Consider the following 14,885-nt stretch of genomic DNA (forward strand, 5'->3'; position numbering starts at 1 on the left):
GCGGGGGGGGGGCGGCTGGTTTCCAGCGCCCCTATAATGTTAAATACGGGTGCTGGCGGGGGCAAGGAGGCGGGAGGGCTAAGCAAGCCCTCCCCGCCCTAAAAACAAGGCCCCCCTTCGGTGCCGGTCCGGACTTCTCCGGACCGTGCACATCCCTACATCGGGCACAGCTGTGAGCCTGGTGGTTCCTGGGTGCGTAACCCGCTCAAGTAACCCACCCCTTAAACCGGGTTTGCGGAGCAAGCACTCTGCAAACCCGGCTTTTTGGATCATGGGTAGCAACGGTGTGGCTCCACACCACAGTTACTCACGAGGAGACCCCCAACCCGGGAGGCTTAAAATTAGCCTCCCAGCTCGGGGGTCTCTCTAGTATGCCCTGCATACTCACATAGGGCATACTGGAGCTTCCGGGGGCCGCGCGGCCCCTGATCCTCCCAGCCCCCTCCAGCTCCATCACGGAGCCAGCAGTCATGTGGGTGGCTGCCCTTCTTGTCTGCGGGGAGAGCGGGCTTAGCCCACTCTCCCCACAAACCCTATGGAGGCAGGTCTCTGTGATCGTGAGACCAGCTTCTTTGTTACCAATTAAAAAAAAAAAAATGAATCAGACTGGAATATCTTATTTCATCATCATGAAACATTTCCACTAAATATTGGTGAAAAGTTCAGCAAATGACACACTGCATTTTCAAACTTTATGGTTAGTTCTAATCTTTTTCTAGTTTCATTTCTTAGATAGCTTGACTTCTATTGCATTCCAGTTTGGAGTTAGTCAGTCATTCCTGCTACTAAAAACAGGTTCACATTCATGCTCTAGCATCAAATGATTAAACTGAAATGTTCATTAACTTTGGAGATAAATCCATTGCCCCCAAACTACCTGCTATCTTTGGTTACATGAAGGTCACTGAGACAGTGCACACAGTACACAGTGCACACTGTGTACTCAGTAATTACTTCCTAGTGACAATGAACAATCACTTTACTTGAGTCAATAGTACTAGAAAGTTGTAAAAAAACCCCAAAAACTTTAGAAACAGCATTACCATTGACAGCTGAGTACAAAACACAGAAATCACCTGTCATCCATTATTATCATTACCCAAATCTTAAATGCATTACACAGAATAAAGGACAAGGCACATAATTGTGCTCCTTGTAATCACTCACCTATGTACATATCTTCTGGTGATCTATTCACTATTCACTACAAGCAGAACCTTGCAGGAACATAGGAAGCTGCCATATACTGAGTCAGACCATTGGTCTATCTAGCTCAGTATTGTCTTCACAGACTGGCAGTGGCTTCTCCAAGGTTGCAGGCAGGAATCTCTCTCAGCCCTATCTTGGAGAGGCCAGGGAAGGAACTTGAAACCTTCTGCTCTTCCCAGAGTAGCTCCATCCCCTGAGGGGAATATCTTGCAGTTCTCACACTTCTAGTCTCCCATTCATATGCAACCAGGATGGACCCTGCTTAGCTAAGGAGACAAGTCATGCTTGCTACCACAAGACCAGCTCTCCTCTCCATCACCACTCAATCTGTCAATCACCGCTCAACACAGGTTGAGGAGGCTTGTTGTCAGCAAATAAAACTGCAGGTTCTGACTTCACAAAAAGTCAGTGAGGGTATCCTCACAATCACTGGAAAGCGGGCTAAGGGAGCTTAGCCCACTTTCCTTTTATCATGAGAACCAGCAGGCTCTCAAGTGAGGCCAGTGGCTCCCTGGCGGCTAGCCTGCCAAAGTAGCTCTCCCGTTAGCTCAGGTTAGTGGAGTGAGCGCTCCACTAACCCGGGCTTCCTGATCGTGTTGCAATACACACAAAGGGACCTCCGGCCTGCGAAGCTGCAAGCAGCCTCCCAGGCTCAGGGGTCTCTCTAGGATGCCCCACGCACTTGCGTGCGGCATCCTGGAACTACCGGGAGCCTCATGGCCCCCAATCCCTGCAGCCCCTGCCATCTCCGTGATGGAGCTGGCAGTCATATGGGTGGCCAATCTGGCTGCCTGGACTGCTGCCTTAATTGTCTGCAGGGAGAGTGGGCTAAGCCCATTCTCCCCACAGAACCCCCTCTGATGGGTCTCACTGATCCTGAGACTCACCTCAGTGTGTTCACACCCCTTGCAGAGAACTGCTGCAGACATGAAGGAGAAAAGCAGCAGCCATGAACAGGCCAGTCAGATGCCCTCACTGGCCCTACATCCTGTTGATGTGATTCATTCAAGAGCACTTCTTGCTACAAGTTCAAGAGTATCAGCTATGATCTGATACAATTGAAGAAGGCCATTCCTTCTTCAAATCTCAGTTGAGCAATGATGTTGTTGAGGTTTTTCTAAACACAATGGCCCCTACTATAATGAGGATAATGCTACTGGCTTATCTTATAAGCAAGTAACGTAATTATGTGGAAATACTTAATGCTATAAAGCACATGTGGTGATAATAAAGCATATACTTATCTAATTGCCCAATTGAATCATTGATTTATATTCATATCAGTGCTGCTATCCAGAAGACCCAGGAGAAGCTATAAGAAGTTTCCTCTCTTTTAGCCATAGGATTCTATGGGGGTATTGGGGAAAGCTTAGAATGTATTTACTCCTTTAAGACCTTCAAATTTATTACATAAAAACAGATGACAATACCTTGTAAAAATGCTGTTAAAAGCATAGTAAAAACAAACGTTTTGGCGTCAAACTCCAGCCTCAAAGTTGTTCCTCCGACTTCTGTGGATCACCTGCTTATATTGTTCACAACTTTAATTGCACACACTCTGGCAGTAATTTAAATCAGCAAATGAGGTAAAAAGGTGGAGACAAGAGACAAAGGGAACCAAGGTCATACAGCTGTGTATCTGTGTTTCTACATTACATACTCCTTAGTAGCCAATATACTTCACGGTCTCCTTTAACTCAGATGCTATATATATAGATAAACTCAAACCCAGTTTAAATGGTAGGGAAGAGCTAAAGAAGTTTTTTTGGGGGGGAGCGGGGGTTAGGTGGGAGATGGAGTTGAGTTATATAGTCCTATTATATTGTGCATGTCCCCAAGTATCTGTATATATGCACATTTTTTGTGTGAATGACTGTACATGTGTTCATTTAAAAGTGATCTTGGGTACAAGTGCCCTGAAATGCAGAAAAGAGATTGGAAGTGTACAATTGTATGCACACTCAACATAAATTTTGAATAACTGTATGTGCATGCATATTCTGTATGTTCATATACTGCACACATATTGTATGTTTGGTCAAAATAATGTGTGAACAGGGCTAAAACCAAGTGTAATCCACACTTCAGTGATGTCAAGGTCAAAGAGTTTGTGAAATTTAATGGATCTGAGTTGCATCCAAATTCTTTCAGTTTTTTCACTAAAAATGTCCAAAATGATGCATGCAGAACCTTTTATGATACTGAAAGTTAGGGTTGGTCTAGACATGATATTGGAGTTTCTTGGTTGGAATCTCCCATCATTATTGTTATGAATTAACAGTTTTGCATTGCTGCTCTGAAGAAGAGAAGTGGTGCTCTGGAAGGGTGGGGGGAAGGTAACCCCTTTTCTTCTTTGCCCTTTTCCCAGTTAAAATCCCTCCCATGTGGAAAAAAGACAGATATTGTTATTGGCCCTCACTTTCTCCCCACTCTTCAGCTAATAGGAACTTTAGGCGACGTGGGGGGAGGTTAAATTGAAGAAAGGATAAGGGAGAAAAGGTAGAGCACCACTTGTCCTCTCCTAAGCAGCCATGGATGCCAATAAGTAAAAAGAAGAAAAACCCTTAAGGTTCGTGATTAGGAATCATGATTGCAGATTAGGGCTGTAGTGACATTGAAGGTAGCCTTGGGGCAAGATCTGAGGCAGTGGTCTGTCGCTATTGCCACCACCAACCCTGCCTTTGCCTGCAGTGCCTACCCAACTCCGTGCCAGCTGTGGTCTGACGATGTCATGGCACTGGCACATTGCCATGTGTGAGTGAACATGAGTCCATTGCCTTAAAGGGATCACCTGTCCTCACTGGGATGGGGCGACTCTGCACCAGTTCAGTGATGCAGCTGATGCTTGTCAAGCAGCAAGCACAAAGGGGGCAGGAGGGGGCAGCAAGCTGCCCCCAGAGACTAGGGCTTTTGTCCTCCCGGGTTCAAGTGTGGCTACACCACTGTTGCAGATCTCCCATCCCATATCTAGGTTGACCCTAAGATAGCAACCCAGTTATGACAGTTCTCAGATGCATGCATTTACCCAATTATCTAAGAAGAGAGCATATACTGATCTATTGAAGAATATCTTATATAGATATGTTTTATCAGTTACATCATACCAAACAGCTGAAATTCATATGACTAATCTCTAATAATCTTTTTTTTAATTTATGCATATAACTGTTTTATAGCTGCTTCCCTCACAAACACAAAGCAATCTTATGTAGATTTAACTAGGAGTTTGTTTAGAAAAAACTCAATTTCCTTTTTCTCCTTTCCCTCCCTTTTCCTTGCTGACTCTCTCACACTCTCTACAGGATCCCCACTGGGATAAACTTCTAAACAACAAAACATAAAAGATTGCTGGATAGAATACAATGACAACATAGAACCAATTAATTATACCTTACTGCTAGGAAAGTAATGATTATGATCACACAGAATCATTATGCTTCTCAGTCTATTACTGGAGGAAAAGACCCATTTGTGCACAAATTTATCACCTAGCTGATATCTATTCCACATTCTTAGCAGGTTTCTTAACTTCTTCTTCTATTTTACATATTTAAAGACATTCATCAATTTAAAAAAACCAAAAAAACCCTTAGTCTTCCTTCTTGTTCAACAGATTTTTCAAGTATACAATGAATTGTCACAACTCCAATCATCTTTCATCAAGGGGAAAAATTCATTATAATGAAAATTAATCTATGAATTGACTTCAAGGATTTTTAACATGCTTTTCTATCTCTATATTAATCTAGGCTTTGGACTTCAGAAGATGTGCTTACTTGGCACCCAAAGCAACTCAGGATTACAGTGTTAAAGTCAGCACTGTCAACATGTCTTATGGTGCAATTGTATGCCTGTCTATTCAGAAGAAAGTCCTATTGATTTACTGGGACTTATTGCCATGTACGTATGTAAGAATTTCAGCCTTCAGGTGGCTAAATGTCACTAGACAGCAACTTCAGGTGACCAAGTGCGTAGTAATTTCAGCCTTCAGGTGGTGAAACACTGTGGCTGACATCCAGACTAACAAAGCATTCATGCAGTGATGCTGTGCTGGTGCTATGGTTTTCATGCACTTCCCTTTCCTTCAAAAGCCAATTGTGATCCCCAAAAATATGTCCCTGAGGACTGCATTTGTCTTCAGAAGTCACAGTGGACTTCAGAAGGAAGAGAACATCAACAGCAATTCATCTCCCATAGCACCAACATAGAGTTAGCTGCACCACTGCTTCACTAGTGTCTGGATGTTGGCCAATGTGTGCCCACATTTGTGACAGAAGTACTTTTTCTGAAAACAAAGCTTACCTCATAAGTGCTTGTAATCCGAGATCTGTAGAACACGGGTAGGAAAAGTTCTGAACTAAAAATGATGACAAAAGTATATGCAATGAAGAATTGAAGGAAGGCCGCCCCATGGCGATACACTTCAGCTGGAGTTCCCAGTACAGTCACTGCAGACATGAAACTAGCTGTGAGAGACAGAGCTACGGGCCCACAAGTCATCTGCCTGCCACCAACTAAAAAGTCCGCTGAGCTTGCCTTTTTTCTCTCTTTAATTGCAAAAAAGACTCCAATGCCGGAAGAAATAAGAAAGAGTGCTGCAAAGACAACATAGTCCCAGATGACAAAATTTTTAACATCCGAAGGTATGAAGCTGGCCATTGTGCTTGTTATTGAGCCTCTAATAGATATGGTTTGTTCCTTGATTGATTAGAGACGGATTCTCCAAAGTGAGAAATACATCTCCATGATTTAGCAAAGATAATTTTTACAGCAAGAAAACAGTCCAGGATGCAGCAGATACTTCAGATTCAGTCAATTCCAATGAAACGAAAGGAATTATTATAGATACAGGATTAAAGAGACTTGCTGGTACTTTCCCTGTAATTATTTATCTACCTTGCCAAAGAAATATTCAAAGTCTTTGTGAAAGACCCATTGGGAGAGAAGGGATTCAACAGCTCACACCGTTTTTATCTGACAAGTTTTTTATTTAAGGTTAAACATTACTAACATGCTGGCTCACTACATGTAGATTGGTCAGCATTTTACATAATAAAACGAGCCATAGAACAATATACAGAGCAGACAGGGGGTTAAGGGCTTACAGGTGAATTGGTCTATGAAAAGATTTTGTCTACGATGAGTTTCTTAAGCTTTACAACATTATGAGAATGCTTATTGGCTTTAAGATCCGTCAAAGGTCTGGATATTGGTTTTAAGTCTGGCATGTACTGTCAGGAATGTGGTCACCTGTTTAATATTCCAGGCATTTCAGGTTGGTTCCAGAATATAATACATAAAGTATTTTCATTGATTCTAAGAAAAAGATCTGCAGTTTATAGACCCATTTCAAACTGGCTTTCGGGAGGGTTATGGGGTGGAGACTAGGGATGTGCACAGAACCAATCAGGGGTGGTTCGATGGTGGGGTGCTGCTTTAAGAGCGGGGAAGGGTGCACTTCCCCTTCCCTCCACTCTTCCCCTGTTGGCGCTCCTTTTTTCTTAAGTCCATCGGGGCGGAAGCATATTTCCCTGTCGCCCTGTTGCCCCCATTTACTGGATACAACCGGAAGGACATGACGCACTTGCGCGCTCTGGGCATGGTTATTATCTATATCACCTATTACCTCTGGGTGCTGGTTATTACCTATAGAGCCCTAAATAGCTTAAGCCCTGGGTATTTAAGAGAATGTCTTCTTCACCATGAGCCCCATTGCCCATTAAGATCATCTGGAGAGGTCCGTCTGCAGTTGCCGCCAGCTCGTCTGGTGGCTACTCAGGGACGGGCCGTCTCCGTTGCTGCCCCTGGGCTGGAATGTGCTCTCTGCTGAAATAAAAGCCTTCCCATCTCTGGCAACTTTTAAAAAGGCACTGAAGACATATTTTTTCACCCAGGCTTTTAATTAGATTTATAGTTTTAATACTGTTAATGTTGAGTTTAACTGATTTTGATGTTAAGGATTTTAATGTTTAAATGATTTTAATTGTAAACCGCCCAGAGATGCAAGTTTTGGGGGGTATAGAAATACTATAAATAAATATAAAAGGGCTACTTTTCCAAAGGAAAGCCATCTTTGAGAGTGGCATTTGGAGTAGAGAAGTGGTGGAAAGGCAGGGAAGGAATGTTTGTTATACATGTTTGCATATAATGTCTAGCTAGGCCCTCTGTGGTGAAATTAAGGCTGATCCTCTGCATGCTTACTTTGGAGTAGCTCCCACTGATAATAATAAGTGGCACCGTTATTAGTAGAGCTGACGTAAACATACACAGGATTGCAGTATTCATGCTTGGCAAGTGAGACAGAATGGAATGGGTTTATTCGTGTTTTTCAACATTTTCCTGAAGAAAAGAGAGACATTCCTATTCTCACTTCAAGGTCCTGAACCCCCACACTGCTAAATCACATATTGCAAATTGATTGACCATAACAAACAGTTTACCTTTTTAAAATAAGGAATGCTTTCCAGAATGTTGAATCTCACAGTTGATTTGGTTGTTCTTGTAGAATAACTGTAAACACTGGCTTACATACTGTGCAGTGGCCCACTGCCTCCATCCATCTCAAACCCACGTACATGCGGCTGGAGCAACTCCATTGCTGCTACAAATAGCGTCAGCATAGAAGCAACACTCTCCCGTTAGGAATAATGGGAGAGAGTTGCTTCCATGTTGATGCTATTTTTAGCAACCACAGAACTGCTCCTGCAGCATGTATGTGGTTTTGAAAGAGACAGAGGCAGTGTGGCCACCCCATTGTTAGAAGAGCGAGCCCTGCACAATATGGAAGCCACTACATTCAGCAATCATTTTTAAAATATCTCTTGCTAAGAAAACCACTTGGAGAACTTTTTATGGGCTGACATGATGCTCAAGTCTAACAGGGATGAAAGATATCAATGCCGCTGTTGTGGTGGACTGGAAGCTGTGGTGCATGGCCAACATCACCATGGTTTATCCCAATGTGACGAATGTCGGAAACGATGGCACCGCTGCTTCTGTGTCCACTGCAATGACAGTGCTGCCTTCCTTTCCATCCCTGTTAGACTATCATATCAGCCATCTTATCTATCTATACATACATGTTTTTAACAATAATTGACAAGACCAGTAGTGAAGGAAAGATGAAAATAAATAAGTGCATTGCCATTTTGTATTCATGTGCATGCATTTACACACATGTGCACTGCAGTTAAGATGCTTCTGGCTGTCCAGGCCCTCAAGGAAATGGCTGAAACTTTAGGAATGACAAATCTGTGATTCCACAGACGACATGTCTGAATGTAGAGAACGTCAGTCGGGCGCAGCGACCAAACCAAGGGTTCAGGATTGGGACTCGAAACTGAACCCTCAGGTTGAATAACGTTTCACCGCTCCAACCTGAAGTTCCCATCATCTTGCTGTATGTCCAGATTCAGAACCGCTGGCCTTGGAACTAGAGTTGGGGGAGGAAGCTCCTCCAGCAACTCTGGCCCAATTGGCTGTGCAGGCTGTCCTTCTGTCAAGAAGGAAGCCTACACAGCCAGCTCCCCTGCCTTTCTACAGTCTTGCTGACTGCAGAGAAGAAGCTCTCCTGAACAACTGAATTTGGATAGAAGAGCAGGAAGAGGGGGCATGGAACTGCAGGTCCAAGGGCACCCACAGTTCTGTGTTACATGTGAATGCGGCCAATAAGTAGCTATCCATAACCCTGTTCACATGTTGTGTTCAATGCATGTACAATCTGCTTACAGTGTACACATTTACTGTTATTCACACATTATGTTGAACTATATCTACAGCACTGCACTGTACCAGGCATCTGAAGAATATGCACTCAGGTTCACTTCTAAAATGAACTCATGTAGAATCATTCACACAAAAACAGGTACCTATGTACAGATATCTGACCACACCTATAAAGAGGCTGTTCTCACATGCAGCCTAACCCAAGCTAGGGATGCCCAGTCTGGGCTAGGCTGCACAAGAGAACCATCAGAATCAGGCCCAATCCAGGTGGGCCAGCACCGCCTAGCCTGGCTTTTTAGCCTGGCTGCTACCCAGGATAAGAGAGTGAGTGCTCCCTTAACCCAGGCTACTGGATTGTATGTTTGCTGGGGCTGTGTTTAGCTCAAGTGGACACAGAGATGAGTGCCTAGAGCACTCATCTCTTGGGGGAATCACCCAATGCATCATGCATGTTGTGTGGTGCATTGTGGGATCTCTGGAGGTCAAGACGCATTGACCCAGCCTCCAGATCTCCACACTGCAGGCATGCAGTGTGGATCGTCTGGGAGTGTGATTCGTGCTCCCAGCAACATGGGATCAGTCATCTCGGGGGAAGATGAGTTTAACAAGCCATCCCCCCTGCCCATCCACCACCTCACCACCCTAGTCATGTGAATGACTTCAGTGTCTGAATGTGGCTAATGATAGGCCCTGGATTGCACCCATGGGGAAAGCACCCTGTCAGACATCATCAATCACCACCAGCGTGATTGAAGGGGTGGGATGGCTGAGGAATAAGCCAGACCAGCCTATCTCCTCCTTTCTCCTCAACCCTCCTCCTCGCTTGTCAATTGGTTCCTTGCCAGCCTCCAATTTTCCACGTGGAAACTTTGTGTCTTGCAATCCATTCACAGAGAGTCTGAACTTTGGCCATCATGTTTTGCTATCTCCAGCCAAGGTCTAGTTCTTACTAAGATAGTAAACCTGTGTCTGTGGGTTGTATCCTTTCAGACTGCAGGTGGACAGGTCTCATGACTGACTTAAAAAATAAGTAAATCCCTGCATATAGGAAACTAGCTAGACCCTTCTTCCTGACATCTAGTTTGCAATGAGTTGGAAGCTGTATTATACTGAGTCAGTCTGCTTCTTCTAGCTCAGTATTATCTGTACTGATTGGCAGCAGTTCTCCAGGGTTTCACACAAGAGTCTTTCTTTTCCAGTCCTACCTAGAGATGCCAAGGACTGAACCTAGAACCTCCTGCAAAGCTATGAACCCCATTCCACTCTATGTGGTGGGGGGAAGCATTCACCCATGTGAGTCCCTTCCTGTAGTCAGTACAGCAATACAGCCAAGAGGGTTCATCACCTCACAGAGAGCTAGTTCTCAGAATACTTGCTGAAAAAACAGGACTTCTCACTGAAAATATGTTTCATAGCATTTGGAGAAATGGCATCAAATCCATATTATGATGCAATGATTGCAGCAAGAGGGCACCTCGTTGTTGGCTGCATGGCGGTGGCAGCAGTGTAATGGCAGTGTGACAGCAGCGCTCCATTGCCACCCCATTAGGAGTTCTGTTTAGGTGGGCAGGGTTTCCCCCTTTGATTGTAAACAGGAATCCTCACCAGATTTCCCCTTTACAAGCATGCCCCCTTGAACCACCGAACCAGTTCTGAACCGGTTCTGTTAGAACTGGGGCCGGTTCAGGTTGAACTCAGACTGGCACCCTTTTCTTGGGGGCCAGTTCAGTTCAATTCCAAACCAGTCTAACCTGGGCAGTTCTATTTGAACCAGGTTTGAATCGAACTGGTTCTGTGCACCTTTTATTTGTGTACATCTTAACTTTTTCATTATGAAAGGTAAATATTTTGCATGACAAGGCAAGGTTTGTTTTATGTACACAATGCTGTTTCCAGAATTATAAAATGATAATAAAACCTAGCAGCTAAAAAAACTGCTTGATACTTCTATTTGGGGGTTGAATGACATGGGGCAACGTATATGGTTAACTTTTATTTTTAGTCCAGTGTGTGCTTCATTTTTCAGATATACTTTAATTTCTAAGGATGGATATTGCTTCAATTACTCTAGTAGAACACAGTTTTAAGAAAAGAAAAGAAAGAAATTCATTGCACAGGAACTATTTGGGTTTGATTTTTTCCCCATTGTTAATATTAAATCTGCAAAGTGTGGTTAACAACTAATAGATAAACATGGTGACAGTGGTAATACCATACCATTAGCTCAAGGAGGTTTTCAGGTCAAATACCAACTGGGATTTGTAAGAGAACATTAACTTCACACACACACACCCCACACACACAACATTCTTCTGTTCTTAGACAATGAATACAAGTTCAATATGGTAGGATTATCAGAAGAACCTGTTCATATTAATTCAGAATTCTTATTTTTAAAAAACAGGTGTGTGGAAGTTCATGTCCCCCACTTTTATTTATTGTCTTATTTGTTTCACAACTACTCTCCATTTCCATTGCCCATTTCCTTCCAGAAAGGGAGCGTGGAGACTCAATTTGTAGTACAGCAGAGCAACAAGCTTTCTCTGTAATTTTTTTTTAATGGTTCAAGGTTGGGGGGAAAACTGGAGAGGCCCATTTATTCTAGCCTTTGACAACAGCCACCACCACCACCACCCCACTGCCAACAGTGCCCCAGACATTGCACAATTCTGAGGAATTGTGGTGGGAAATGGCAGCTACCTGTGGAGGCCACTATGTTTTTTTTGGCAAGTTGCCATATTTCCCATTGTGCTGGAGATCAAGAGATCATCCAGAACAATGTATGAAAGAATGCCCATTGCCAGCAGCAATCACAACAAGCAGCTCGCGCTCATACTTTCCCAGCTTCTGTTTAAAAGAGAGGGAATGCCTATCAGCCTGCGGTGCTACAAGATATCCCTCCTATCCCCCCAACATTCTGAATATGAATGTGCGTCCCGAACTGAACAAATGCCATGTGTACCATTTGTTCTAGTTGATACTTTTCTGCCTTGTTTGAAAGCAAATGAAAGTTCATTCAGATAGGCCCAGTTTGCTTCACTCTTTTCATTTGTTCTTAAACAAATTCACATCTGCAGCAAAGAGATGAAATATTGAATGGAAGTCTTCCTCCAGAAGATGTGTGTAGTGACCAGCCACCGGTCCCCTAAAGTGTTAACCAGAGGTGAAACCTGAACTGAGTGACAGGCTGGTGAACTCCAGAGCTCAGCCAATCAGCACACCAGGTGGGTTGGACCTAGAGAGCCATTGGGAGGAAGAGAAGAGCTCTTTGTTAGAGAAGAAGCTGGCTGGGAGGTAGAGGAGGATATGCGGCCATAAAGGTTGGAGGCAGGAGAATGTACCTTCAGAAGGACCTGGGGAAGCCAGGAGGGCAGGAAGTATAGGTGTGCAATTCAGATTTTCAGTGTTTTGATTCAGATCCGAAATGAAACACCCCCGCTTCATTTTTGGGTCCGAATCTGATCCATCCTAATCATCCCAGATTCGATTCTGATCCAAATTAATTTGAGTCCAAATCCAAATCAATTCAGATCAAAAAAAGGGACCTAGGGCCAAAAAAGTGGGGTGGGGTGGTAGTGCCTAATGGGTGGAGGCTACCACCCACATTGCAGAGAAATTGGGCAAAGGGCTGATTTTTGGTGAATTGTTGAAGTTTACACATCTTTTTCCCTTTCATGTTGGGGGAAAAGAGGTGACCTAGAGCAGAGTGGGATTGATGGTAGTGCCCAAGGGGGGCACGGAAATTACCAGAATTTTTTCAAAGGAATTGGGCAAAGGGCTGATTATTTGTGGTTTGTTGAAGTTTACGCATCTTTAAGGTTTTTCCTCATAAGGTATAATGGACCTCCACCCAGCACTACCACCCACCCCACTCTTCAACCCCAGATGCCCCCTTTCTGCCCCAGATCTGCGCCAAAGAAACTCAAATTTCAACAAATCACAAAAAAATCAGCCCTTTGCCCAATTCCTCTGCAATTGAGGTGGTAGCCTCTACCCATTAGGCACTACAACCCCACCCCACTCTTCCACCCCAGATGCTCCCTTTCTGCCCCAAATCTGCCCCAAAGAACAACACACACACACAACTGCAGAGCTTTGCAAAAAGACAAGCTTCCAAAGCAAGCATGATGTCACACAGATGCAGCAGAGCAGACTAGGCCCTAGGTCCAACAACAGTGCCCTGCCCCCCTGACCCTTCCCCAAGCATTTTTTGTCCACCACAAGCAACAGAGAGACACAGTCAGCAACACGTGTTCAGTAAGGAGGATGCAAATAACAACATTCTGCAAGCAGAGCAGCGAGGCTTGGCACGGGACCCCCTACCAGCACCCACACAAGTTTGAAGAGTGATGAATTGATGACAACAATGGCGGCACACAAGTTTTTGGCACATTTTCGCAATGGATCGGAGCCTGTGGCATGAGCTGTGAGCACTGTGAGCACAACCTACGTAGATGCAAGCAATCTTTGAATAAAAATGCTGACGACTCACAATATGACCCAATCTTCATTGCAAAAACAACAAGTCCATGCGTGCACAAACACAGTGAATTGAAGTCCTTTGCCCACACTACACTATGAGAGGTCCCTCAAAAAAAGTCACATTAGGATAGGCACACTGTTGCATTTTGGGTTTGCATTGCAATGCATACTGCTGGGGCAGGAGAGAAAGACTGTAGTCGCATTACTATTATTACCTGTGCGTGTGTGCATGCATGCTCTGCAAAAGGGTGAGTGGATTTAGGGGTAAATATTTGTCTGTGTCACCTCAGAATGCTGTGTGTGTGCTCTCTTTAAGTCTGTGTGAGAGAGACATTTCTGAGGGACGCACCAGCAGCAAGCTCATCGTTGGCAACACAGCTGTTTGGGGGGTGGGGTGGGGTGGGGGTGCATGTGTGTATGCGCTGCTGCTTCAGTCACAGTCCTCCATTGGTGGAAAAAAAGCAAAGCATTATAAGCAAAGTCTCAGACAACAACAGACAATGTTGTAGACAAGTGAAAGTAAGCCAAGCCACATTTGAACAGAGAAATGCATGAACAACAACAAATCAGAATCACATTATCGCATTGAAACATGCATCAGACCAGGAGGTAGAGTGATACTACAGCAAAGAAGCAGGCTGCCACAGCACAAGAAATAATGTTACTCAACTTGCGGCACTGCTGCACTGACTGTGGAGGGCTTCTTTAAGGCTGGCACTCAGCCAGAACAACAGGGAAAGTTATATCCTCTATCTAGTTAGTTACAGATTTGGATTGCTGAAACAGCAACGATGTTGTTACCGACAGCAGGTACAGAAGATGATATAATGTAACTAAATTGTGCTGGGCCTACCTACACACACAAGTCAAGCAATGTGTGTTTCAATTCACAAATTATGGGCAGAATTCACAATTCACAACTGGGTGGGCAAGCTAGGGGCTTATAATATTTTTTTAAAAGCAACAATACAAAAGTGTGTGCAGGACTCAGGACAGGAGGAGTGCTGAGATAGCCTAGTTGAATTAATTTTTTATTAATGCTAGTAGCACTGGAACAGGCTCCTTTCCTCTTTTTTTTTTTTTTAAATTATTTGGAAGGAGAAAAAAGAATTATTTATTTAAACCACTACTAGGCTACGCTACCAGTCTAAAGTTGAACCACCTGCTACCTAGCTAGCTAATGGGGATCCGGCCTATTTAAACTCTAAAGCACTACACACTGAAGAACCTCTATTTAAAACCTATTCTAAAAATCACACAACTGTTAAAATTCAGTTAAACTCCCAAACCTTAACCTCCCTCCGAACAGGGGGAAAATAAACCCCAAGTACACAATTCAAGAGAGACTAGAGACGTGTGTGTGTGTGATGGTGTGGTGTGGTGTGGGGTGTGTGTGTCTGTGTTAAAATATAAATGGCTGGGCCACTCTCACTCAGTTGAAGGCTTCTCCAAACACTGTAGTCCACTTC

General features: G+C 43.9%; 1 protein-coding gene across 2 annotated transcripts in view; it reads right to left on the reverse strand.

Moving 5' to 3' along the window:
- SLC5A12 (solute carrier family 5 member 12) overlaps positions 1-5,868 on the reverse strand; it is a 46,412-nt gene extending 40,544 nt beyond the window's left edge. Inside the window, exon 1 of one of the 2 annotated variants that reach the window (XM_053283566.1) lies at positions 5,512-5,868. In XM_053283566.1, coding sequence (XP_053139541.1) covers positions 5,512-5,868 — 357 coding nt within the window. Of the gene's footprint in view, positions 1-2,096; positions 2,320-5,511 lie in introns of those variants that run through there. The other variant, XM_053283567.1, reaches the window with a different exon arrangement.
- Positions 5,869-14,885: the final 9,017 nt, after the last annotated feature.

This window comes from Hemicordylus capensis, chromosome 1 (genome assembly GCF_027244095.1).
Source record: "Hemicordylus capensis ecotype Gifberg chromosome 1, rHemCap1.1.pri, whole genome shotgun sequence".
In the NCBI taxonomy this organism is placed as follows: Eukaryota; Metazoa; Chordata; class Lepidosauria; order Squamata; family Cordylidae; genus Hemicordylus; species Hemicordylus capensis.